The following is a 26,184-nucleotide window of genomic DNA, read 5'->3' as shown; positions in this document are numbered from 1 at the left end:
ATTAATAAAATTTAAGGAAAAAGTGTTAAGAAACTCTTAAAATATCACTCGTTTTTTTTACATTTTCTTCAAACACTTTTAGTATTGAAAAACTATTGTTGATATTTTAAGAGTTTTCTTTACGTTTTTACCCAATTTCACCCCTTGTGAATTTTACTCAAGAAAGTAGCCCTAAAGGGCTTCCGAATACGACCATTTTAACAGTTAGAGATGTCTTTTTGAAATTTAAGAGTTCGAAAGTTTTTAAAACAGTTGTTACTACAAGGGTAATTCCCAAACAGGCCTTAAATTTAAGAGAGAAAATTCTCCTACAACTTTGCTTACCTATTATTTATTATACCTCTTTTTTTAAAGAGTAAAAAAAGAGCTCTCAAGATTTTAAGGAAATCTGCAAAGAGGGTGCTTGAAGGTGATTATTTATCATCCATCCTTGTTTCAAGAGCTGCTGATAGAGCATGAAATGATTGTGAAAAATGAGGTTGAGTCATCATTATGGAACAGAATGATTTTACTTGTAAAATTATGAGCGAGTTAACCCACCTGCCATCCGTATTATACCCCTTTCTCTTCACAATTCTCCACCTAGGTTTTACATTCCACACATAGAAACCCCCTTCCATGAAGACCTCAGATATTTTTTAAGCATTTGTGGGTCTGCGAAAGAGACGTTGGCACTGCACACTATTAGCAAGTTACTGCACACTGGAGTAGAAGAGAACAGAAAATTATTTTTGCATAAAACTCGAAGAGAATGCTTACTGATTAACTGGGATATCATACAAAAAATCACAAAATTAAAACCAAGTTTAAAACAAAATCAGCCATGATACAAAGTCTTCTAGTGACATCATATACTGATATTTTATTCGGGAGAAATGCATAGAAAATGTCAAAATAAATATTCAGAAAAGTTTATTTACATTATCACGGTGGAATTAACCAATTATTTACATGCTTTACAAAAATGAAAAATAGGTTAGTTTTTAAGGAGATCATATACACTTGAACAAAGGGTTACTTTTCCAAAGGTGCATAGTTCAATAATTTTTCGATGAGGTCAACATGACCAAGAAGCATCCTTCGACAGCAGTATCGCTTCAGTCCCAAGGCATCGAGTGCATCTCTGTAACAATAAAATAAAGTACATGGAAAATGAGAGATTCAGTTTTTCTCATTTCATTAACTTGGGCAAAAAGCAAACATTAGGATCTTTTCCACAAATAATTTTAAAATAATTAGACAGAGCATTTATTTCAACTGAGTGTTGGTGATTTTGCCCAAGTACGTAAATATTCAGTATATAACTGAAATAATTTAAATGAGGTTTTTCCCTCCAAAATGAGAACTTCCATTTGTAAAATTGCGAACATTCTTTTGAAACGACTGTAGCAACTAACCATAATCTGTTGGCGAAACATTTATCCCTTAGAATTCCAAACTTTGGTGCCCATTGTGGGAATTGTGAGAATCAAATCTCCACTATTTTTCGAACTTTAAGCCTTGAGAAAGTCAAAGTGTAGCCTCCTTTAACAGTCACAACTACACCTTTAACTTTTACCACAAAGTGTCTGGATATTGAACTCTTTAAAAAAATCAGAATTCTCAACAAATATCCTTGAATCCTAAAAGTTGGTTATTGGACATTGAAAACTGATATTCATTGAAGGCATGTTGTGATAAAATCTTCACTTATAGCCTCACACAAAAAAACCTGGCACTAGACACAAAATGTGATGTGGCCTAGACAGGTATGTAGGTTCAGAGTATAGGAGGGGAAACAGAGTTCGAATTCGATCAGCGCCATACGCAGAACGAACCCACATATTTGAGGTGGTGGCCAAAGCTGGTGTCTAAATATTCGCGATCATCTAGCTGTGAACATGCTGGAGCCTGGACAAACTTTTTTGATTGATACCAAAATCTAGAGCCATGTTTCCAAGATCAAGATGGGACATCGAAATAAGGGGCCTTTACTTTTCGATCAACATAAAACACGAGCGAAGTATCGAATAAATGTCTTGTGATACTCTGTTAGCGATTTTGTACATAAAAAGTAGAGGCACCTCATAATATTGAAGGGTGTAACTCAACATTCCCATTAATGTCTCATTTTGATTGTGAAGATAGACACACCTTTTTAGGAACCTTTTAAGAGGAATACAATTAGGTGAAGAAAAGCTATGAATATGTGTAACTGGTGAGAAAAAGTCCGATGCTGACGTACCAAAACAAACAAAAATCACGCTTTACTTCCATTCATCTCAAGCGTAAAGAAACGGATGATAAAATGCCTGGCTGATTTTTGGTGATTTTACAGCAGGAGTGTCAGTTTAAGATTGTACCTCCAACATCACACATCTCTCTTTAGCACCTTAGAAGTCTGTCTAGCATAAGGTCTCTTTCTCTTTTAAACGGTCTAAAGAAAGTGTTTGTCTTCCATCTAAATGTTCGGTTAGTTTCAGTTTTTGAAGAAAATTCCCTATTGCTCTCCTACTTGAAGAAGCTATTACCTAATAAATTCGTAGATTGACTGGCTAGAAGTCGCTCTTATAATGCTAGAACTTAGCAACATAGTGCTACCCTTGTAGCAACAACCCAAGTAGCAAAATAGAATTTTTTTCTGGAAAAAAAATATTAAGAACATTTCTAGAAAAAACAGAGAAAAAGAAAGTTATCCAGAAAATAGATAGAAAAAACATTGCGAGTCAAAAGTCTGACCAAAGAAAATAGATCTATTTCATAGGTCTACTTTCTGTCAACTTCCCATTTGGAAAAAAGATAGAAAATTTATTGAAAGAAGAATTATTTTCTAGCTAATTTCTAAATGTTTTCTTTTAAGAAAATGCAAGGAAAAAATGTATTTTCTTTCTATTTTCTTGTGTCTATTTTCTAGATCTACTTTATACCTATTTTCTTTCAAGAAAATTGTTCTATCTAGAAAGTAGACATTTTCTTGATGAGCGCCACCTAAAAAGTAGATGACAATGCTACTTGGGAACTGTTAAATTTTTTTTAAAAAAAAACCTCTCAAATTTCAAGAAGACAACTAGTTAAAAAACTAACTCGTTTGAGCTATTTTTTAAAGTAAAATTAACAAGCAGTAAATTTTAAGTAAAAAAAAAAAAAAAAAAAAAAAACTTTTAAATATCAACTGTGGTTTTTCAACACTAAAAATGTTTGAAAAAATGTTAGAGAACTACAGTGATATTTAAAGAGTTTTTTTTTTTTTTTAAATACATTTTTCCTTAAATTTCACTCATTATATTTTCCCTAAAAAATAGCAAAAAAATGTTTTAAAAGGACATAGCTACTAGTAGGGATGTCGATACTTATCCAATACTTGCAAAGTATCGATACTTTCGATCGATACTTAACGATACTCGGCATCGATACTCCACGATATCGATACCATGCAGTATCGATGCCAAGACCCCAGTATCGACGGTATCGATACTTAATCTGATTTGGCCATGAAGAAGGCCTCTTTTTCTTTTTTAAAAAATTCTCTCCCCGCTATTTCACCTTCATGATGCACTGTGACAAACGACGGAGTAATCAAGTTTCTCAAGATGATTATACTTCAATAAAAATGGTAAAAGCTCAGTTCGATAACTGTAGTTAAGGGCTCAAAATAGTTGACTAAGGACGCGAACAGGGCTTTTTCGAGAGAGGCGTAAATCTGGCGGAATTTAACGGCCGACAGACATATGCACACTCAGAATCACGGCATAATTCAGAAATAGTATCGATGGTATCAATACCTCATAAGTATCGATACTTCAGCTCGATGATCGATACCGGTATCGATGCTTAGAGTCGATACCAGTATCGATACTTCCCTGAGTATCGACATCCCTAGCTACTAGAGACCATTAACTCCTCATACTACACATAATCATACAGAATATGGTGCAAAATTTCTTCCATGATGTGATAACCGAAATTCTGTACTTCCGAAATTATTACGTGGCAGATTGGCATTGCCAATTCGGTTTTGTTTCTTTGACAATGGACAGTTTTGCTAGATGAAAGATATAAAAAAAAAAGGAGATGACAGAGAGCTCACCCTTCCGTATATTCAGCTTGTAAGAGGCCCAGATAGGTTTCCCATTTATTTCCAATGACCTTACCACATGTGAAACAGCGAATAGGGATGATCATCTTGAAACTTCTAGAATAAGAGAACAAATTTTGTGAGAAACTTATAATCGACAAAACTTAGGTATAGAAAATACGTATGTTATTGAAAAACAAAAAAAAGGTGATGAAGAGGAATGACTACCAGTACACCTAAACAAACGAAAAGGACCACAAAATGAAGCTCCTATTTGCAAACAAGATATTGGCAATTTTGTATCCTTGGAAAAACTGTGTATGTTTCTAAGTGCTTTTGAACTGTTTAATTCAATCTTAAAATGAGCAAAAAACAGTGGATTTTCAGCATCTGTTCCAAAATTTGTACAGGCAGATTAACTGCATAGAAATTAGACTGATTTAGAACAGCCAGGAGTGAAAAAAAACAAAATCATGATGACGCGACTGTCAAATTTTGGTATGATTTTCCTCGAGACTCTCCTGAGCATGATGGGGTTCTTAGATCAAACTTTCTGGGTGCAAATGTCCAAATGTCGAGAAAAGCAAAGCTGAAAAATGAATTTTTTGGCCTCCTCATAAGTGTTTCTTACTGGAGATGTTGAGCTGTTGCTATGTTAGTGTGAATACTGCGCTGCACGCTATTATCATTCAGAGGGATTTGATACTTTTCACATCTTCCCAGCCTGTGAGGAAACAAAAGCACTCTTTGGTCATGCCAAAAAGTTTACTTTTCAACCCTTCTTGAGATTGGCACATACTTAGAAAATTCAACTTTAAAAACCAGGGTGTCTACTAAAAAAGGCTGACCAAAAATCAGTACTTTTACTTACAGTACTTTTTCAGTACAAGAAATTGCGTACCTTCTTAATAGAAAAATTCAGTGTTTTTTCAGTACCTCCAATTGAATTCGAAAAATTTTAAAAATTTGAATTTCTCGCTCAAATGATGACAAAAATGCCAAGAAATGAAAAAAATTCTGGACCTCCTTGCGGAATTTTCGCACTTTTTCAATACTTCCGGACCGCTCTTAAAAAATCAGTACTAAGTATTTCCGGAAATTCCGAACTTGTAGACACCCTGAAAACTCATCCAGCACAGAAGGCTGTGAGGATCATTAGGTCCAATAATGTCAAAATTTAACCAGCGCTGAATTTGTTGCTATGAAAATTGAAGAAGAGCAGAGGCAAAATAAATCTCTTCTAATGGCGAGAGGAAGTATCACGGGGCTTCAGACTTGGGTCAATTCTAAAGCATACCCCAACAAAGATCAGCAGTGTTAGAATCAAACTTGTGAGGAAGTATAGAAGGGCACGGTCAATAGACCTGGGTCAGTTCGCTAGGAAAGTAGAGGATGACAATCTTGGGAAAACGGTGGCCAGGGCTGTCCGCATTACCAGACGATTCCCCCATTTGCTTGTCCCACTCTACTGTTCTCCCAATCTGATTACATTGATCTCATGCAGATCCGGGAGATCAGGAGGAACTATGCAACAGAGCGGCGCAAAGTGAGGAAACGTTTAGAAAGTCTTAGTAAAACAGCAAATCGGGGGAATTTGTCGCCAAAATCCGAACGCTTGCCACCGAACTACCTTGAGTCTATCGACCTTGATAGACAAAATAACCAATCCTAGATATATGAGTGTCCAAGGATATTGTAATTCTCAAACACCGCAGCTTCAACTAAGCCGATTGCAAGACAATACCGCAGAGCAGTTCTGAAGAAGCAGAGATTTCGTCAACTGTAGAGATGAGTCAAACTGCTGCTGAGAGTTAAAATGAGGTTTTAAGATCGTTAAGGACGTACCTATGTACCCGATGTAATTTTGAAAATTACTGATTATTGGTAAGTCTCTGGTTCTGGTGAGAAGAGATTTTTCGAGAAATTTGGTCTAACCTCAAAGAACTTGTGGGTGGTGGTGGGTGGCTGCTTTGTTATTAGTATTGTTGTTTGTAAACGTAAACAAACAAAACAAAACGAGAGAGGTTATGTTCTATGGAATGATTTCCGTAACCCTTGCGCGGGGGAGCGCTGCAGTCGCGGGCGGGTGACTGATTCGCGGGGGGGAGACATTCTGGCGGGGGGGCGTATGTGAATCGCGCGCGGGCACCACTGTTGTGCGCGAGGGTGACTGATCCGGGGGAGGGGGCCATTGTTTCGATTCATCGAAGAATCGATACACTACAGTGTTGCCAAGCCTATACACCAAATTTTCATGTCCATGGTTTTGAGATGGACATTACAAGTTCGAGTTTGTTCTGAAGATGGAAGAAGAAGAAGTTACTGTTGTTTGTTTACATAGTTCACGAAGAATATGGGGTTAGGTTTTATGCTTCAAATTTATGCTGACTTTAATTTCGTGAATTACTGAATATCTCAATACGTAATTTGGTGAAATTAAACGCCTATTGATCTGGAGATGGCTGCTAATGAGGGAATAGGTAAGTACGTGAACTAATTTTATTTTATCGCTGACAGTCTTCCGGAACTGTAATTTGGGCAGCCCAAAACATTGCCACAGCAGATAACGTAAACAATCTTACACATCGCTATATTGAAACATTATAATTTTATGGAAGATAATGTCTGAAAGTTCTTCCAATACCTATATAAAAATATTGGTGCAATGATGTATGGTTGTGGAAAAACAGATTAAGTCGTTTCATGTCCAAAGTCCAAGAAATGGCCTCCTTGGTGTTTCGTAGGTTTAGGGAAAAAAATGAGTCGACAAAATTCATATCAGTTTACAACGCCATTCAACAGAAAATCATGTTCTAACTGTTTGATTACGTTGATTACAGATTGTTTACGTTATCTGCTGTGGCAATGTTTTGGGCTGCCCAAATTATAGTTCCGGAAGACTGTCAGCGATAAAATAAAATTAGTTCTACGTACTTACCTATTCCCTCATTAGCAGCCATCTCCAGATCAATAGGCGTTTAATTTCACCAAATTACGTATTGAGATATTCAGTAATTCACGAAATTAAAGTCAGCATAAATTTGAAGCATAAAACCTAACCCCATATTCTTCGTGAACTATGTAAACAAACAACAGTAACTTCTTCTTCTTCCATCTTCAGAACAAACTCGAACTTGTAATGTCCATTTCAAAACCATAGACATGAAAATTTGGTGTATAGGCTTGGCAACACTGTAGTGTATCGATTCTTCGATGAATCGAAACAATGGCCCCCTCCCCCGGATCAGTCACCCTCTCGCACAACAGTGGTGCCCGCGCGCGATTCACATACGCCCCCCCCGCCAGAATGTCTCCCCCCCGCGAATCAGTCACCCGCCCGCGACTGCAGCGCTCCCCCGCGCAAGGGTTACGGAAATCCATAGAGAAAAAAAAGGAGGTGTTTGCATTTCGGGCATCCTTGGAATATTTTGATGACTTGATGACGTAGGTGGGTACAGCTGGGTACAGAGACGTCCCCTTCACACTGTACCCACCTACGTCATCAAGTCATCAAAAAATTCCAAGATGCCCGAAATGCAAACACCTCCTTTTTTTTCTCTATGACGGAAACGGAAATCATTCCATAATGTTCGACCTCTCTCAGCCCGTTGTGGGACGTTTAAATTTCAAAATTTTGTAATTTTAATGTGATTGAATGTACACAAAACTTGGAATAACAGAACAATAACATTTTCGCTCTTGCTTCAGTAATACTCAGTGCTTGAAAGTCGTGACAGATGCCTGTTAAAGTGTTAACCCGATTCTTTATGCATGTGTGTCTCAACTAAGTCTGAACATAAAACTTTCTCCTAAAAACCAAGTGGACTTAAATTACTATCAATTTATATACCACTGATTTTATAAAAATTTTCATATTCCTGTATTTCCATTGGTTTTCGCCTCTCTATTCTTATGAACTCATCGACTGCTGTTATCAAGTTGCATCAAAGAAAATGAGTGCTCTTTTGACTTTGCGGCCTCTTCACTTGCTCACAAGAATTACTAGTGTTACTGAACTCATAGGCTGTAACATTCAAGTTTTTAAGCGCTTCCAGCATAGAAGTCCCCGTGAGAATAAAAGTCAATACGACCGAGAAATGGAGTTATCTACAAAGGATTTTAGGTACAAAGACATGCCTCTCCTCTCAAAACTAATGGTGGCAGATGAAGGGAAAGCACCATTTGCAGTGAGGATGCGAAAGCTGCTCAAGAGGAAAGGGTCCATTTTTGGGGCTTTTGAAGATGATATTCGTGAAGCTCAGCTGAAAGAACAGTCAGCAGATCCGGAGCAGATTAAGCTCAGTGGTGCAGATTTAACTGCAGCTCGGTTTGTTTTGTTTCGCAGAGGTGGAGTTAAGTTTCTTAATATTGATAAATGGATTTACTCTGATGACAAACTAGCAAAGGATTTACCAATGATATATGATACAGAGTATGTTTTAACAGGTATTGATCTTTCTAATCAGGACGTGAGATATACAGCTCTGACGCATTTAAATAATCTCTCAGGATTAACTCATTTGAGCATAGCAAATGTCCCTCTAGCTGATGATTGGTGGATGGATTACATATCAGGAACTGTGACAGCTCTCCAACACTTGGACATTTCTGGTTGTTCTAATATTACTTATAGAGGAATTAGTATTTTGTACAGATTGACAAAACTTGAATCACTGAATGTTAGTAACCTGCGGTATAGTATATTCTTAGAAATGACACTATTGGAGCTAGAAGGACTATTTCCCAACCTCCGAATTTATGGATATGATAGTTTGAAAAGAGAGGAACCAAGTGAAATAGTTCCAGAGCCATCGGAAGCAAAAAAATAATTTTTTTGGACTTTCGTTGCTATGAGTTCTGAAAAAATTGGTTATTATTCCAAACTTGTATTAAAAAATTCTGTTTCAGTAAATGTCTTAATATAACTTATTATGTTTTTATCTTCAACCACCATTTTCTATCATTTACCTAGTACAAGTAAGTTTTCAGTGAACACTGAAAACTTTGTTTACGTACTTTTGCAATCACCAAGAACATTATCAAAGAATCTATTTCTGGTTTTCAACTCTAGGGTACCACTTTGACTGCAGCTCAAATTCTTGAAAAGCTATTAATTTGAATTCCTTGTCGTAAATGGCACCTCAGGTGACCCCGCACATTCTTTATGGGGATATGCACCACTATCGATTTTCCATTTTTTTATCGCACTAAACTCGTCTATGGATGCTGATCCGAAGTCATCGGTGCGCCGACCTTCTACGAGCTATTGCTTTCCACAATGCGCAGTTTTTTATTTTTTTTTTTTTTTTTTCAATGCGCAGTTGGAGTTAGGATAATTCCTTGAATTAAAGGAGAAGCACAGCAATAAGAGTAAAGAAGATCCCTCTTTCTTTTAACACTCAAGAACGGTCCAGATGAAAAGTAGGGTTAATACGCGTATATTCTGTCGTCCCCTATGTATCTAATCAATATAAAAAAAGATGAAAACAAGGAAAAATCTAGTCGATGAGAGGTTAGAGAGAGAATCTTATTTGGATGGTCAAGCGAAAAGGCGTGTGGAATCCGAGATAAGACTGCGCTGCGGTTTTCCTGATTTCCTTGTTGACACACAGCCAACCGTACACAAGTGCTGAAATGAGGGATCTCTTTGGCCCTTCATTGCTGCACTGCCTCCTTTTCTTCAAAGAATTATTGAACCTCCAACTGTGGATTGTACGAAAACGGTAGCTTGTAGAAAGTTAGGGCAAAGATGACTTTTAATCAGTATCCATGGACAAGTTTAATGTGTTAATAAAATGGGAAATTGATTGTGGTACTCATCCCCAAGAGGTGTGTACAGGGCCCTTCTGAACTATGTTAAGAGGTGAGGCTCACCTGCTAAGAACTATAGGTATTATAACTCTTGACAGATGGGTTAGCAGTTGTTTAGTTCTGATTTTCAACTGCAGTTGGCACTTTTAATAATATCCTCTTGAAAGAAGGGGATTGGATTTCAGTATTTGTACCTAATGGCAACACACCATTGTTCTTGCACTCAGTCAGTCCTTAATTGAGGGGATCAGTGGACAAGGCGCGTAAGTGCAGTTTTTGAAAAAATGAAGATATTAATGATTTTAAGTAAAACTAGTCTTGATGCATACCTACTTCTATAAAAAATTTGCCCCCAAATTCCAACTTTTAGGCATCAAAAAGTCAGTTTGAACTTCCTTCCCACCATAAGGATCCACGTGATTCCGAAATTTCAAACACGTATTTTTCGGAGTAGCAAAAACTGCACTTATGCGCCTTGTCCTCCAAGCTTTCCGATTTCTTTCGAACGGCAGCAGCGCAGTTACTTGCAAACGGAGTTACAAACTGCCAACTTATCTGACGCAAGTTCTGTCAGACTTTTTCTATTCACAAGATGAAATAGTATCAACAACGTTATTGTGTTAAACACATCAACTATTTGTTGTATCTTTAATGAGAAATTTCTTTAGAGACAGAAAATCCCAATCAATTGTTTCCTAACAATCATTGGGAGTGATATTTGCAATTCCCTCTAAGTTATAGTTTCTCTTCAACTTTAAATACTTGTAAATAGATGGGATTTTTTTTTTTTTTTTGGATGAGGGGAAAATTAGCTACATTGCCCCCATCATGAGGGTCGCCAAAGTGCCCCCCATGAAAGGGGCCCACCGAATACCAGGACGGCAACGGCCATCAGCTGGTGAAGAGTCGCCAAAGTGACCCGACCGCTGTGAGATGGAAATAGATGGGACTGAAATTATAGAATGGCTTGCGCATTTCACGACAATCGGCTCACTTCTTTTCGATTTGAAACCATTGGTTTAAAATATAAAACAGGTAAAAATATATAGTCACCTACTGATCTTAAAAACAGTTGGTTTGTTTCCTCAATCAACACAGATTTTTTTTCCAAAGCAGCGGTTCAGTTTTGGAATTGCAAGTCATGTTAATAAAATAAAACCGCTTGTTAGAACAAATAAATTAATATTCTTTAAAAAAATTATAAAATGTTTACAGTGCTTAGCTACCTTATAAAAGAAGAAATAGATAATGAATACTGATGTTAAAGAGCCTTGGTAAAAAATCACCCCCCAAAATGGCCACCATGGATTTGAATTTATTGTGGCTTAAGTCAAAGCATATGATGACCCAGAACTCAGGGAAAAACTTCAGGTAATTAAAGTATCCGGACGGTTTTTGAGAAACGAGGGAATCATTTGGATTCAGAGGGTGAGAAATGGTCTAAAATTTGATGGTAACCCACCCCCCCCCCCCCTAATGTTAAAAAGATCTCATTACGATTTTCATATTAAAACTGGATAAATCATGCAAATTAACATGAGTAAGCACAATTAGATAAGAAGCAAAGCAGAGTTGTAAGCCCACTTCACACTCTGAAAATGGAAGTCACAGATGCATCATTGAATGGCGCCCTGAAAAGTGGGCCGCAACACGTAATTTTTAGCAATCAATGAGATCAGGGACTAATCAGCCATCATTTCACTTCTGCTCATAAAATAGCGGCCTGAGCTTTAAATTATTACTCGGTTGTGAATTTGTACAAATTCGTAGTTTTTGTATAAAGTGAACAGTGGCTGAAAGTTCGAAGGTCAACATTCAACAGCGACAACGATGACCCATTTTCAGCAAGTAAAATGGGATATTGAAGGAAGTTGTGCTAAAACGAAGAAAAATTCACCCCCCCCCCCCCTCCCATCACCAACGAGCACCCTCTTGTTTTTCAAAAATCGTTCATATTCTAGCTAGAATTTTGTCTCAAAAATTGTGTCAATGATTTGATCTTTGATTCAAGCCCCATCCAGTTCAAATCTATACTTTGAAAGCAGAAAAGGGGCCTTCTTTTACTGACACTCTTTCATTTCTACGATCACTGTCGCAACTTGGAGTCATAATGAGATGATCCGAGAGGAAGAAAAATTTGTTACTTGACAATAATCGTCCAGCTCCAGCGAATTTTATTAACAGCACATGGTATAACCGAGGATCAAAGCAAAGTCCTGCTGACTCTACAATGGATATTTACTGAAATCGACCACTTAATACCTCTCTTCTATTTCTAATGCTGGGCCGCAATCAGTCCATCCAAATAAAATAAATTTCGGTAATACAAAAATTCTCCTCCATATAATCTATTATTTCTCATGAAAGAAAGGGCTTTCAACAATCATACAACTGAATTTTAAAACCTTAAAGTAAAGAAATGGAGGATACTTAAGTTTTTAAATTATAAAGTTCAAAGACATTTTATCTATCCTATCCTTCTTATTCTTTAATCATCACAGATGGTGCCTGACAGAGTCCATGATTTCTAAAAGGCTAAACCTGACATAGGAATCATCAGTGAGGCAATTACAACTACAACAGAATATGAATACATCCAAAAAGAAGAATCACCCTCTCATTCGCCAAAAAAGTGAGAACAGGGTGATGACAAGAAGAACAAGTATATAAAGCTGGAGTTTCTTTGGTCGGATTGACAATACTGATTTTTGGCCTGTGATGATTTTGGATCAGATAGTGATCTGAGACATTCTGAGCAACATTTTGATTCTTGGTATTCATCAGCCTTCAGATTAAAAAATTTCTACCTTTTACTTTGCATTTGCATTTCGATGAACAAAGTGTGAAACCATGTATCTCCATTGCGGTATTTTAAAATTTCTGCTCCTATTTTATTTTTTAGAAAATTAACGAGCTAACTTTATATCCTGAAATTCTGGTAGAATATTCCTCTGACAGAAAAGAAAAATCAAGGAAGTTTTCAAGAACTTACGTTGACTGCTATTCCAAAGAAAAAATACAGAAGGACAGGAAGTCTGCAAAGTTCCAAACGGAGGTATGTGGTTTCACACTTTAGCCATCGATTTGCATCCACAGCTCCTCCAGTATCTCCCGTTAAGAAACTCCCCACTTCGAAAGATTCCACAAGATTTTAAATTCAAAAAGGTGAAACAGAGGCAGCAACTACCGTCATGTAACTGTGGATTTGTTTATGTGCATCAGGGCACGTTTTGTTTCACTGTCCGAGAATTTCAAAACAAATGCAATGGCGTTCAGCATGTGAAGCCTTTGACTAGAATTTGTGGAGGTTAAATAGCTGAGGATCACATTTTTCAGGTACTCCAAATTGGCACTTTCTCTCGACTTACACCTTTCCAACCTGTAAGCCAAAAAAACATATATATTATTTTTTAGAATTTGTAATACTGATAGTTAGCCTACAGCCAGCTAAAAAAAAGGGGGAAAAACCAAACAAAGGAAGAAATGATAGGTTAGGTTGAATAGGTATTCAGTGGTGCATTTTGCAAAAAAAATGCTCAGATATGTGAAATCGAGTTTGCTAAAATAAAAGGTATTTAAAGCACTTGGAAGTTAGTAGTTCGGCTCATTAACAGTTTTATACATTGCAACTGTATCTATGAGCTTTCCAAAAAGCTATTTCATAAAACTATAATGTTATACAATAAGGTTCATAATTGGAATAGGCACAACAACTACATTTTTAGTAGATTCAACTAGTATTCCTTGTTGGTTCATTTTTTCAATTAAAAATGATCTTCAAACGGCAGAGAGTAGCTCAATTTTTTACGTCATTTTGGCCTTGAAATCCCTGTTTCAATATTGTTTTTCCACTCATGTAAACACACAGAAGAAAAGTGTGGCCTTCAGATAAATGGCTAAAAAAAATTTTTTACGGAAAAATACATTTATATGTGGGATACTAACCTTGAAACTTCCTCCTTTAGTTTCATAATATCTTGCGAAAATTGGTCCCTTTCTGCCGCAACAATGCGTTGTAGATCTCTCACAGTCATTTCTAGTTTGTGTTTGGCCTGTCTCAGTTTTGATATATCGACATCTCTTCTTGCAAGCTCATGTGCATAATGTAACATATGAGGGCTCTCGTTCGTGGAGGTGATGCCACTCAAACTTGACTCATGTACATCTTCATCCACAGAACTCTAAAATACATCACTATTTGAATTAAACTATAAAACTTGCAAAGTTTACTTTGTTATCTGTGTTAAAAATTTGTACTTGAATGTAACTGTTACTCACCACCAAAAAATTTAACAAGAAATATTGTTTTTCTTCAATTTTGCCCATTTCATAATTTAACTGATCACGTACAAAGGTTTTATGAGATCCTAATTTAAATTTTGTGAGCTTGATGGAGGATTGCAAACTACACTAGTAGCATGAAAGTTTTGCTTCAACCAGGGATGCAGAAACTTCTTAGGCCACTTGCATGAAAAAATAGGAAGGCTATGAAAAAACAGCTTGAAATCGCATCTTCCTAAGTTTTCAATTAGAAATGTAGGTCTACATCTTAATCCAATCAGTTTACCTTGTTGTGAGAGACTATGATCAACTATTGAAAATTAGAAAAACTACAAGGTTTTGTTTACCCCCCTCCCCCCCCCCCCAAAAAAAAAAATTACAAAATTCCCAATTATATTTTGGGGAAAGCATCCCAAGATCCTCCTATCAAAGGTTTTGTGGCGCAAGAATCTATTAATGGCACAAATGGCGAAAGAGATTTTATAACAGCAGAGTGTGAATTTTATATATATAGTCTGGTGATTCATAGTATTTCTTACCTTTGTGTCTGATGACTGCGAAGTCGTACGTCCCTTCTTGGATTGAGAATAAGATGCTGGAATGATGAAATTCATACTGTCCTTGAGATTGTGGATTTCCTGTTCTTTCTCTTGAACCATAGCCATGGCTCGTTCCCTCTGTTTAACAACTTGCTGTTCCAGCGCGAATAATTTTGATTTATATTCATTCTCATGAAGGATTAACTTCTCTTTCAGACCGGTTTTTTCCGCATCAAACATCTATTTTTAAAATAAAAATCGAACTTAAAATTTTATGGATTTTTTCATAAATGGAATGAATGGGATGATGCAACTGTCGTGTTGTTTTCGAATTTGGAAAAAAATAAATTGATCTTGAAGTATTTTTTTAAATAATTTGATAATTTCTGAGCAATACTGCAGGATCACTCTTCCAAAGCTGAAAAAGCAAAGTAAAAAGAATACTTTATGTAATGCCTGGGAGCGGAGTAAGCACAAACATTTGATCTGCTCTCTTTTTACATGCCTTTTTACAATATGAAGCTATTTTTCCACACTGTTTACTTATCTCCCAGTTGAATTTTACTCAGCTTTTCCAACAGGTTGATAGAATACTATATGGGGCATGACTGAATTTAGGCATTTTTCACTCCATGTTGAAGACATGATTAAATGCATTAGTCTAAAAATGTTCCAATGAAATGTCTTACCCCAGATATAACAATAATACAAAAATATCACTTGGGAATATTTTATCTTATCCCCTCCTACAATTGTTCAATTCAGAAACCACGGAGATCCTTGAGCTCAGTTCACTTAGTAATTTCTACTTAAACACAAAATTTATCAAATTTTAGAAACCTGCAAATTCTCCAGTGATAAATTAATACATTATATAGAATTTGATGTTCTCGCTCTCCTTGTTTCAACTGGAATCCTTTTTTTTCCTTAAACTGATTTACTTCTGGAGACTGATCCACTCACCTTGTCTCCAAGTGTGTGAAAACATAAATGTGCTTAGCAATATTTTAGAGAGATGGATGATCCAAGTTTTACATTGAATATCAATGGTGAAACTCCCAAACCATGTACCTCATTTGCAATATTCAAAGAACTCCACTCCTATTTGAGTTTTTTAGAAGAGAACAAAGCAATATTATTTCTTGAAGTTTTTTCAAATACGCTTCACACAGACAAGAAAAGTTACAGGAGTTTTTAAGAATTGACAAGAGTAGTTTTCCATTAAAAAATAAAGTATGACACATTCATCTGCAAACCGAGATAAGTGCTTTGGGAGTTTCACCTGCGATATGAGGTAAGCATCTTTCTTTGCTGCCCTAAATATTTTAAAGGGAATATCTTGAAGTATTTTCACAGGAAGGAATTCCTGGTCTTGAGTAAGCACAATAAAACTAATTTTTTCATTGAATGAGAATATTCTGAAAATTAAAAATGAAGTGTTACAAATCAACACTCAGTTTATATCTTACTTTACGCTGCTGCTCCAGTTTGGTTTTATAATCTGTCTCTGCACGATTAAGTTCATTTTGAAGCGAGTTCACTTTCTCTTTCAAATGCTTAATTTGGCCTTGAAGGGCAGTTTTTTCACCAGGTTCATCATTCCTGCACACAATGATATACACCGATTTTTCAATTAAAGAAATTGTAAGAAATAAAAACAACAGAACAACTGTCCTAAACTGAACATTAGCAAAAATCAATTGAAGAATCTGCAACGCAACACCATTTTACAAATAGGTCTATACCAACAAGATGGTAATTGAGGACAATTTTCCCTGAAAAACATGATCGTACAATGTTTTAAATGCAGAAAAACATCCTTTTAGAAGCTCAATAATCCCAATTAAAGCCTTTTACTTCATGATATTAATACGAATATTGGATTCTTTGCAGTCAAGATTTCCTCCTCATGATCAGCAGCTTTAAAGTATCCTGCTATGTTCAAAAAGCTGTCATATTCTTATGGTGATTTTTTTTATTCAAATGCAATGCAAATTTTGTAACCTTATAAGGTGGAATACATCCAAGTGCAATCGTAAAAAAAAACAGTTTCATTCACCTTCAACTAATATTTTGGCACAAATTTTATCATTTGAGACAACGATAATCGACTATTTTAATAAAATCACTATAATTGTTTTAGTATTCACTATACTTTACTTACAAACACATGGAAATTTTTCGAAATCAATGATGAATAATAATAGTTCAATAGTAAGCGCTTTTGCTGCAGCAATTAGCAGGATCCAGAGTTAATGCATGCAAATTTTGCGATTTTTTTAGCAAATTTTCCTACCCCAACGGTAGTAATTGTGCAAATACCTACTTATTTGCAGAAAACATGTTGGAAAGGGACTTATGATATGATAGAGTGCGTTACTAGGTACTTTTTTTTTTTTTTTTTTTTTTTTTTTTTTTTTTCTTTTTTTTTTACAAAACTCTATTTATAAATATAATTGCTCTGCATGATGACAGTTGGATATATTTGCTCTGTAGTTCACATTCAGCTTACTGCTCTTTGGTTCCTTAAACTGTTTCAATCGAAGGTACTGCCCCGTGTTACGCAACGTCTCTATTCAAAACTGTCCCAGAGACAGATTCCGTGTCTATCCTTTTCCCTCCCATATCTTCTGTCTCTTTCTCAGTTTCCACTTGTCAAGCATTTTAGGCATTAAGCCAGTGCTTGCATACAATCGGATGCACCATCACATATATTTTATGCTCTTGTTAATCTGTGCACCGGATGGCTTATGTAATATGCCTCAGGGTTACAAATCGAGGCTTCCAAGCCCCATCCGTATGTTCAACTCTTTCCTTCGGTTCCAACCGCTAACACCTCAGGTTCAACACCTCAGCTAGACTGTAAGTCACTTTTCAAGCTCTGTCCAAAACTCTCAGATCTTTTAGAGCCAAGTATTGTGTCCCAACAGCTGTTAAATCCAGTGTGAATAAAGGTGTGTTTAGCTATTTTCAAAAACTATCAGTGTTCTCGATTCTCCCATCCTAAAACCACTCTCCCACAAAACTTTTGCTATTTCAAATGCTCCCCCTTTTAGTGCGCAAAAAGTAAAATACCCTTCCGGTTTAGGTACTCATCCCACCGGGACACGTAAGGAATTGCGTGCCATTTAAGAAAATCAAAACTTTCAAAATGCGACTGGTACCCTGATTCCTTCTAGAACCTTGATTTCAAGTAATGCATGCAATCAACTTGGAGAAAGTACTCACATGATGGTGTGGCTGAACAATGTTCTTTGTTGTTGTAGATTAAACTGTTTTTTGTAGTTTTCAAATTCTTGCTTCAGTAAATCATATTCTTGTTCACAAATGGTATGATCATCACCACCACTTCTGTTGTCTTCTTTTTTATCAATGAGCCCCTCCAGGAGAATTGCTGCATAAATTTTAAAAAGAAAATATTAAAGAGGAGTAGCCTGTCTAAGAGCTATTAATATTCTATAATAATCCTAAAAAGTATTTTTCTAAAGTTAAAGCATTATCATCAAAATCTATAAAGTGAATCATTCAAAATGTTTGATGGTGTTTATCTGTGTGTGTGAGTCAAACGTACTTATGCTAAAATGAACAATGTGCATAGAGTTTGCATGCAACGCAGTTTCTTTGAGCACAAATACGTCCAATTGTTGCTCAGATTTTGTTAATGAACTTCTAGACAAAGTGCAAATTTAAGCATTACAATATTTGTTACCTCATCAAAATTCCATAAGCGACATGATTTGTGCAATGTAAATAATTGATAATAACTTCTAAGATAAATAGGTTTTCCTAAGCATACATTCTCACTTCTTGTTCGTAAATAAATCAATAATCAACTTGAGCTGAATCGCACCCTAAGTGTTACCGAAACAGTCTTCGCAGTATGAAAGTACAGCACCCTCAATCTTGGTATTTGGCTCAGCTGTTGCATATTGTTTACACTTTGCACAACACAGAACAGAGCAGGGACACTGTTTAATTAAGAGACCTGCCAAAACCGTCCATTAACATAGATTCTGGTTTATCATGTGAGTAGGAGGTTTAAATTTTTCGTCGTATGGTCTATCGTACTCTTCAAAGAAATGCAAAAGAACTAAAACAAGAGATTTTATTTTGAAATTCAAACAAGATTTCCTTGTGATACAAACTGAGATAAGCAGCTTATCCTCATTCAAGCTGGGATTGATTCCACACAGTTCATTCCAACAGTGGAGACGTTACTAACCTTGAACATCGACAGGTTTTTCTGCTGTATCACTTGCTTCTAAGACCAATTGTTTCAAGTGCTTCAGCCTGCTGACAAGTGCCTCAAAATCGAGATCTGCTTTATCTTTGTAGCATTCACTCCTTTCATTTTCTAACTGGGCCAATCTTTCCTAGAAAGATCAATTGAGGAGATGAGAAAAACTAATTTTCATGTGTTCAGTTAAATTAATCTTTCCAATCAGAGGACAAACCATGTATTTTGCCGGACTCAAATGGTAAACGAAAAGGTTGCACCTAAAAAGGAGCGAGTTCACTGTCCAGAAGAGCTTTTGGTTATATAAGAGTGCTAGGATTGTGGGGCTCATCTGGAATGTAGACTTGTCCCCTTCAAGAGACAATCCGATTGAATGTTTGAACAAGAGCCTAAACTAGGCTCTTAGCCAGGGACAACTTATATCGACGGTGAAATTATCAGACCACGTATCTCGGTTTGCGACGTTGTAGACTTCCTGGCATACTTTATTTTTTAAATGGAAAACTACTCAACGTCAATTTTGGAAAACTTCCGTGTTTTTTCCGCTCTATGCGAGGAAAACTCCATGAAAATTTCAAAAAATGATATTGATTTGTTCTCCCATAAAAAAATACAATGGGGGCGGAGATTTTTAAACACCGCAAACGAGATACGTGGTCTGGTAGTTTCACCGTTGATATAGAGCATTACTTTGAAAGCGGCTGTTGTCCCTTGTGACTTGTAGATATATCAAAGGAGAATAAAAAAATTGAATTTTCTTAGCGTTGTCCTCAACTAAAAAAAATTCCTCTTTTCTGAAAATAGATATGTCTATAAAAACAGGGTACATTGGGGAGGTCCCTATAAAAACAGAATGAAAGGAGGGAATTTTGTCAGATTTTTTCAAAATACAGCCTTCCAGCAGTGAGAGTGCCCAATTTTTTTAGTAAGTTTTCTCTTTTCAAGTCCTCAAGGGGAAGCGATCACTATACATTTTGACTATACATGAGTTAAGATCAATTGAATTTGCGGGAAAGCTAGGAAATTTCTGCACTCCTGAGAATGATTGCCACTTCAGTTTAGGAGTCAAATAATTAAATCAAATTTTTGGAATGTTTCAGAAATGAAAATGGGACTTGTTGGTTTATTACTTTTAATTTTGAAATAGCGTTTTGGTCCTGCTGCCTTAGATGATCATAGGAGCCGACTGTGAGGGATAGTTCTGCCAATCGAGCCTCTAAATTTGCGACTCTCTCTTCATGCATGGCTGCTAACCGCTGAACTTGTTCTTCTGCCTTTGCTGCTCGTTCTTGCTCCTGGGGAACAAATAAGGAAACAAAATCATTGGGCATTCCTTACATAATCATGGTCAACTATTAGCAAATAAAAAAATGCCCTTGGAAGTCAAACCTGATTCCATTAATTTCAGTGTTGTCCATAAAATGCATGGATAAAATTAAATTGACCATTAATTCCTTACGCAGTTTTGCATATTTTGTGCGGTATAAATTAGCGGTGTATCTGTTCAGTCAGAGACAACTGATGGTGCTTTGAAGCAAATTTGATTCGGTATACCACAGATTCTTTTCAGGGGCACCATTTGAGGGAAGGGGGAGGGGGTAGACTGGGCATTTGCCTGGCCCTAGGCTTTTGATTTGGGCCAGGAAAAACCGCTCACCTGCCATTTCCAAGGTGAGAGGCTGAGCAAAAAAAAAAAAAAAAAAATCTAGTCACTTTTTGCCCGGCCCTGCAATAACCTGAAATGGTTCCCCGGGATTTTTTAGTAACTCCCTGCATCATGGAGTAATTATTTAAAAAATATTATGTCACGTCAAATAGGTTGAGAAAGGCCTCAATAGAGATTGTTTGGCAAAATTCTGTTAATTACTTGTTTTATAATTATTTTAGGTTTGATGAATTAGGTGAGATTGGGCTAGGTTATGTCAGACGCACTATGTACTCCTGGTTCTGAGGAGGAACAAATTTATTTATGTCACCACAGAGGACCTAAAAATCTGTTACAGTCTGAAACAATTTTTTCGTTTGGTTTCATAGATAGTGGCTTGATGAAGCGTAATCTTGTGAAAGCAAAAATCTTCAAGATACACATTCTACAGGATCTCATACACTCTGTCACCAATTCTGCCGCATGAGGATCAGTTGAATACACATTAAAGATCTGTTCTTACTTGTTGGATGGCGACCATATGCTGCTGCTTCATTGCAATCATTTCCTCGTGTAATCGGTTCAGCAATGGGGCTTTCGTCTTGCTCACTTTCTGTTGGAGGGTTTCTATCTGATTCTTTAGGTCCTGCTCTCTTTGATCTTTCAGTTCAACACTTCGTTCTAGTTCTTCTCTCTTTTTACATTCATCATGCAGTTTTTGATGCAGCTCTCTGTATTTGGAGACATAAAAAAATGTTAATAGAAAAAGAGATATCTTAGAAATAAAGAATGTTCAAGAATGGGCCACTAGACAAGGCAAGAGTTGGAGCAACTTGTTACATGTTTCCTCTTCAAAATTTCACAAAGGAAACGAACCGTATAATCGGAGGTCTGGAAATCAACTCCTGAGGAAGATTTAGATGTTCACAATTAACATTGATAAAACGGCAAGGATACAAATGAGCCATTTGTATGATCTAACTTCTGTTTGATCAGTGTTAAAAATACTTGTTAGAGCCTCTTTTGGGAGTTGACTTCCAAACTTTTCGTGGTCTGAATAGCTTTCTGCGTAAAATTTTAAAGAGGAAACGGATCACGTTTCCTTTTAGTTTAGACCTTGTCTAGTCACCCATTTCAGCTCCTCATGCTTAAATTCAAGCAGCCATGCACTAAAAAATGAAGCTACGGTAAAGTTCCAGGGTTAATTAGGAAAGTATGTTCACTACCGCCTCTGAATACCCGCGAGAGGAATGACTGGATTTGTCTCCGTCATCCATTAAAGGTTTGAGTCACGATCTAAACCCACATCTCGCACACTACTTGCAACGTAGCAAGCTCCATGGTCACCATTTCTGCTGATTGCTTGCATTTGGGAGGGATCCGGACAATAGTTGCGTCAATACATTTTTTCTTTCCAAGAAAAGAAAAAAAAGGACAATGGGTTAACGCACCCAACCTACTGGCACATTAGGAAGTTGGAGGCAGAATACTGGTCCATACCTGATATTACTGGCACAAACTAATTGTTCTCACAATCTTACTAAGTAAATCAAATTACTTTAAGAAATAGACTGAAGAGTACATCGTTAAATTCAAATAAGCGGAATTACGAATGTACTTGGACACGGTATCTTTGTAAGAGTTAAAACACATAATTTCTAGATCTAAAAAAGTTAAAATAATTTTGAATGTATAGATTACCTGACAATGGCTCCGTGATCCATGAGTTCTTTGTCCCGCTGGTGTTTTGAAATGATTAATTTTGACTTCAAATTTTCAATTTCACTCTGAAAATTTTTTGTGGATGTCTCGAAGCGCTGTTTCATGTCTTTCATTTCTTGTTGAAGCTGGAGAAATTGAAGAAGAATAAATGAATAAAGGGAAGAGGGAAAACATCAATTAAGAAAATTACATTGAAACGGATGTACGCCTCATTTTCCAAACACATCGAACACTTAATTTTGGGGACTGCTCCTTGCAAACAGAAATGATTGAAATTTTTGTAAAGCCTCAAGCATATCAAGTTTCTAGCATTCACATAGTTTTCTGCTTCATCTTTGCATTACCAATGTGTAGTTAAAACATTTTACTTTAAAATTATCGGTTCCTTATGTGTTCTAGGGGAAACTAGATTTTTTATGCTTGTCTACACATCCACAATACCGTAAATAAATAAATAAATAAATAAATAAAAAAAAAAAAAAAGTTTTTGGATACCTAATCGATAATTTATATTATGTTGAAACAAAAAACCTAAAAGTGAGCTACAAGTGTTCAAATCCATAAGTAGAAAATTAAAAAGAAAAGAATTCACATATCTTGGACAATACAGAGGGAAAAAACAAAAATAGGAACCTTTTCTTTCTCCTGACGGAGCTGCTTCCTATCAGTCTGAAAACACACTTCCATTCGTGACTTCTCATTGGATAAGCTGGATAGAGATTTCATCAATTTGTTAAGCTGAGTGCGTAACGCGACATTTGAATCATCTGACTGTTTTCCTTCAGGGTCCTGCAATGTCAGAGAAAATAAAAGAGGGATGAAGATTTAAAATTTGTGCAGCAACCCTCACTAAATAATGATACTCAAAAAAGGGATGAACCGACTTGCATTTGTCTTTCACGGAGGGGACCTATGTGCACAGGGGCGAGTTTTTTTTTTTTTTTCAAGAGAGCAATTTTTCAAGTTTTTACTAAATCACAATACTTAAGAAACATTCACTGACATTTTTCATTATTGAGACCCGTTTTAGAAGCTGCATAGGCCACCATCCTACTCTTCCAAGAATACTTCAAGTATTTTTGAGCAAACGAGTAGAGGAAAAGTTGCTAAAAGTAAATAAATTGGGGGAGGAAATTTTGAAACACCACAATCTAGATCCTTAGTCTCACTGTTAATATGTGTGCTAGTTGATTGTAAAGATGCAATCTTTAAAAAACTTGAATGTTGGAGACTTAAGAAAAATTTTTCCCATCAAATTAAATTTACCTGAGCTTCTATAGAGGGGACATCTGTACCTTTCTCCTCCTCAGAGGGTTCTTCCTGTTTTGTAGCAGACGATTCCGGCTGTGGTTTTGTTGTACCTACAGAATCAGTCATGATCTTCAAACTCAACTCCAGTGCTTCTTTCTCTTTGATAAGATTTTTGTGAGCGGTGACAACATCTGTTGATGCAAGAAGAGGAAATTCAAAAAAACTGAACATTTGTACCTAGATGAGTTTGATGTTTTTTCAACAGGGGGTCAAATTGACTTTATAATATCTTTTGAGCTATCAAGAGAATTGAAGTTTCATTTATTGTTTGTTTTTATTGAAAAATGCATTTGAAGAGAAATAAAAAGAAATAGGTTCTAATTTGAGAAAACAAACACATTTTCTTAACACAGGTCATTAATATAAGCTCTCTGACTCCCTTAAGTTTCATTTTTTGACGCAGTTTCTTTCTACCATTCTACTAAACTGATTCCAATTTTTGTGGCTATCTAAACATGACAGACCCTAGATGAGCCTTTTTGTTTTTAATTTTGGAAATATGATGCAGGCTTGCCTCCCCTATTTTCATTACATATAAAAAGAATTATTTTCTGTTTGAAATCTGTTGAATCTTATTCTCTGTTACCTTGAAAACGCTTCTTGTATCGTTTCAATTCCTCTTCTTGTCGGGTTACTGTCTCAATGAGATCCTTCTTACTGATGACATCCATTTTTTTTTTGTTCTTGAACTTGAAATCCTGCAAAAAATAAGTAAAACAGCATAAATAAATTAGTCAAAGGACATTGGATTACCTGCCCATCTCGTTTTAGGCTTTCTCGCTAGGTACCTGTGTGAAATCAAGCCTGTTAGATTCTAGAAATAGCCCCTGAAGACCTGATTTTTTTAAAAATAATCAAACTTTAAAATTTGTTGATTTTAAGTGAGTAAATTTTTGTTTCCAATTAGTACCTGAGTCATTTTTTCAAAAGTTCTTGAAAGTCAAAACATGTTATGGTGGTAGACATGTAGTCAGGCATTAAAATTCAAGACTGATTTGGAAATCTCTTTTAACGCTTCTTAGCATGTCAGCCCAAGAGAATAATGATAATTGAAAGATGAGACAATGTGCAATATTTTCATGGGCCATACTTTTCAATTGAATTACAGCGTATTTCAATTAATTTTTTAACATAAATACCTGCTTATATATTCAGTTAACTTTCAATGATATTTATAAATGTCTTAAAATTTGAACATTATCAATTGTTTAATATCAAATCCTTCTCATTAGTGCAGTAGATCAACCTCATAAGGTATATGATCCCGTAATGAATTATTGAAAATAAAATAAAAGATGAGAGAATAGTGTGTCAAAACAATGACAGATATTCACGGAGGTCATCATATAATTTAATTTAACGCTTCACTGGAAAATGTATTTTTATTGTTAGTTATCAGGCCTAATATTTACGAATATTTGGAGATGTGACACTTTCCTGAATTTATGTACTTCCTCGAGGATGAAATCATCTAATTTCTGAAGCCTTCCTTCGCTTTCTCATTTTACTCATGTAAACATTTTCCCTTCCCTCATCTAAAATGGAGCCTCATAAAATCTGGATAAATGGACAACAGCCTCAGCATTAATGACACCTTGACACTTTCTCTCATTACCATCTTTTTTTATCATAGAGTACACAGAGTCTTATAATAATGTAAATGGGAGAACTGACACCAATTATAAGCCATTTCCAGGTCCCAAATTCCCAGAGCCCAGACTCCTATGTCATGCTGGGTCACTTTTACAATACAAAATCAATACACGGATACCCAGCCATTCGATGTAAACAAAGAGGATAGGAATTACTAGGTATTCTACCTCGCCTTTTGGGATTGAAAAAATGACCAAAGCTCGACGCACACCAGACTTAGAACTCGTCGACCAGAACATGGCGCCAGCTCTTCCATATACATTACAAATCTATGTACTCTATGCTTTTTGTCTGATGGGTTTTAAAAATCCCTCTTCCTTTCTCCCTGTCTCCTCTTTCTTCCCTCTTTTCTCTTTCTTTCCCTCTCTCTTTTTTTCCGTGTTTGTCCTGCTCCTCTTACTTTGGCATCTGACGCAGCCGCTACCAGTGCACCACTGGTAATTCAACCCTAGTGCTTAATAATGGCTTACGCCCGTTTTAGATTGCTCTTCCTCCTTGGATGTATGCGCGGGATAGAGAAGTTTCTGTACCGCAAAGGAGCGGCAGTAAAAGAGGAAAAGTAATCTGAAACGGGCTCTAGTAATGTTATGAGAGTTTCACAGAGTGTTACATTCAGACTTATCTTTTATTTATTTATTTATTTATTTATGAGAAAAATCCTTACTTACTACCTGGGGGAAGAATATGTTAGAAGAGAAGCAATAGTGAGCTGTGCACTGCTGAAAAAATTTTTGATTTAGCATATGTATTAAAACGAATGATCGACACTCTATTGTGAGATGCAGTGTGTGACATTTAGCACGATGATACTTATACTTCCTCGATTTTATCACAGAGTACTTTTGGTGACGTTTTTTAAGCTCACTTATCACTGTAATTGGTATTCTTATCACTTATCACCAGAGTCACCAGACTACAGGTTTTAGGGTTA

The 26,184-nt window shown here is 36.2% G+C and overlaps 2 protein-coding genes across 6 annotated transcripts; one reads left to right on the top strand and one right to left on the bottom strand.

Moving 5' to 3' along the window:
• Window positions 1–895: 895 nt before the first annotated feature.
• On the bottom strand, window positions 896–26,184 carry LOC109030583 (DNA-directed RNA polymerases I, II, and III subunit RPABC5). 5 transcript variants are annotated; one of them, XM_072300837.1, is made up of 15 exons: window positions 25,918–26,184; window positions 24,187–24,298; window positions 23,556–23,731; window positions 22,923–23,078; window positions 22,269–22,414; window positions 21,091–21,298; window positions 20,053–20,217; window positions 18,908–19,058; window positions 17,914–18,079; window positions 16,155–16,287; window positions 14,686–14,925; window positions 13,811–14,046; window positions 13,053–13,244; window positions 4,067–4,171; window positions 1,019–1,123 (listed from the first exon to the last, which is right to left on the bottom strand). In XM_072300837.1, the coding sequence occupies exons 2-13, from the start codon at window positions 24,269–24,271 to the stop codon at window positions 13,055–13,057; spliced, it is 2,052 nt and encodes a 683-aa protein (XP_072156938.1). In that variant the 5' UTR covers window positions 24,272–24,298; window positions 25,918–26,184; the 3' UTR covers window positions 1,019–1,123; window positions 4,067–4,171; window positions 13,053–13,054. The 5 variants fall into 5 exon arrangements, with proteins under 5 accessions (XP_018897882.1, XP_018897863.1, XP_072156938.1 ...); XM_072300835.1 differs by having other exon boundaries at window positions 25,922–26,184; XM_072300836.1 differs by having other exon boundaries at window positions 25,925–26,184.
• On the top strand, window positions 7,643–12,681 carry LOC109031033 (distal membrane-arm assembly complex protein 2). Its single transcript, XM_019042307.2, has one exon. The coding sequence runs from the start codon at window positions 8,008–8,010 to the stop codon at window positions 8,881–8,883; it is 876 nt and encodes a 291-aa protein (XP_018897852.2). The 5' UTR covers window positions 7,643–8,007; the 3' UTR covers window positions 8,884–12,681.

This window comes from Bemisia tabaci, chromosome 5 (genome assembly GCF_918797505.1).
Source record: "Bemisia tabaci chromosome 5, PGI_BMITA_v3".
NCBI classification, from domain to species: Eukaryota; Metazoa; Arthropoda; class Insecta; order Hemiptera; family Aleyrodidae; genus Bemisia; species Bemisia tabaci.
The sequence above is the reverse complement of the archived record's forward strand: the minus strand, read 5'-3'. Positions and strand labels throughout refer to the sequence as shown.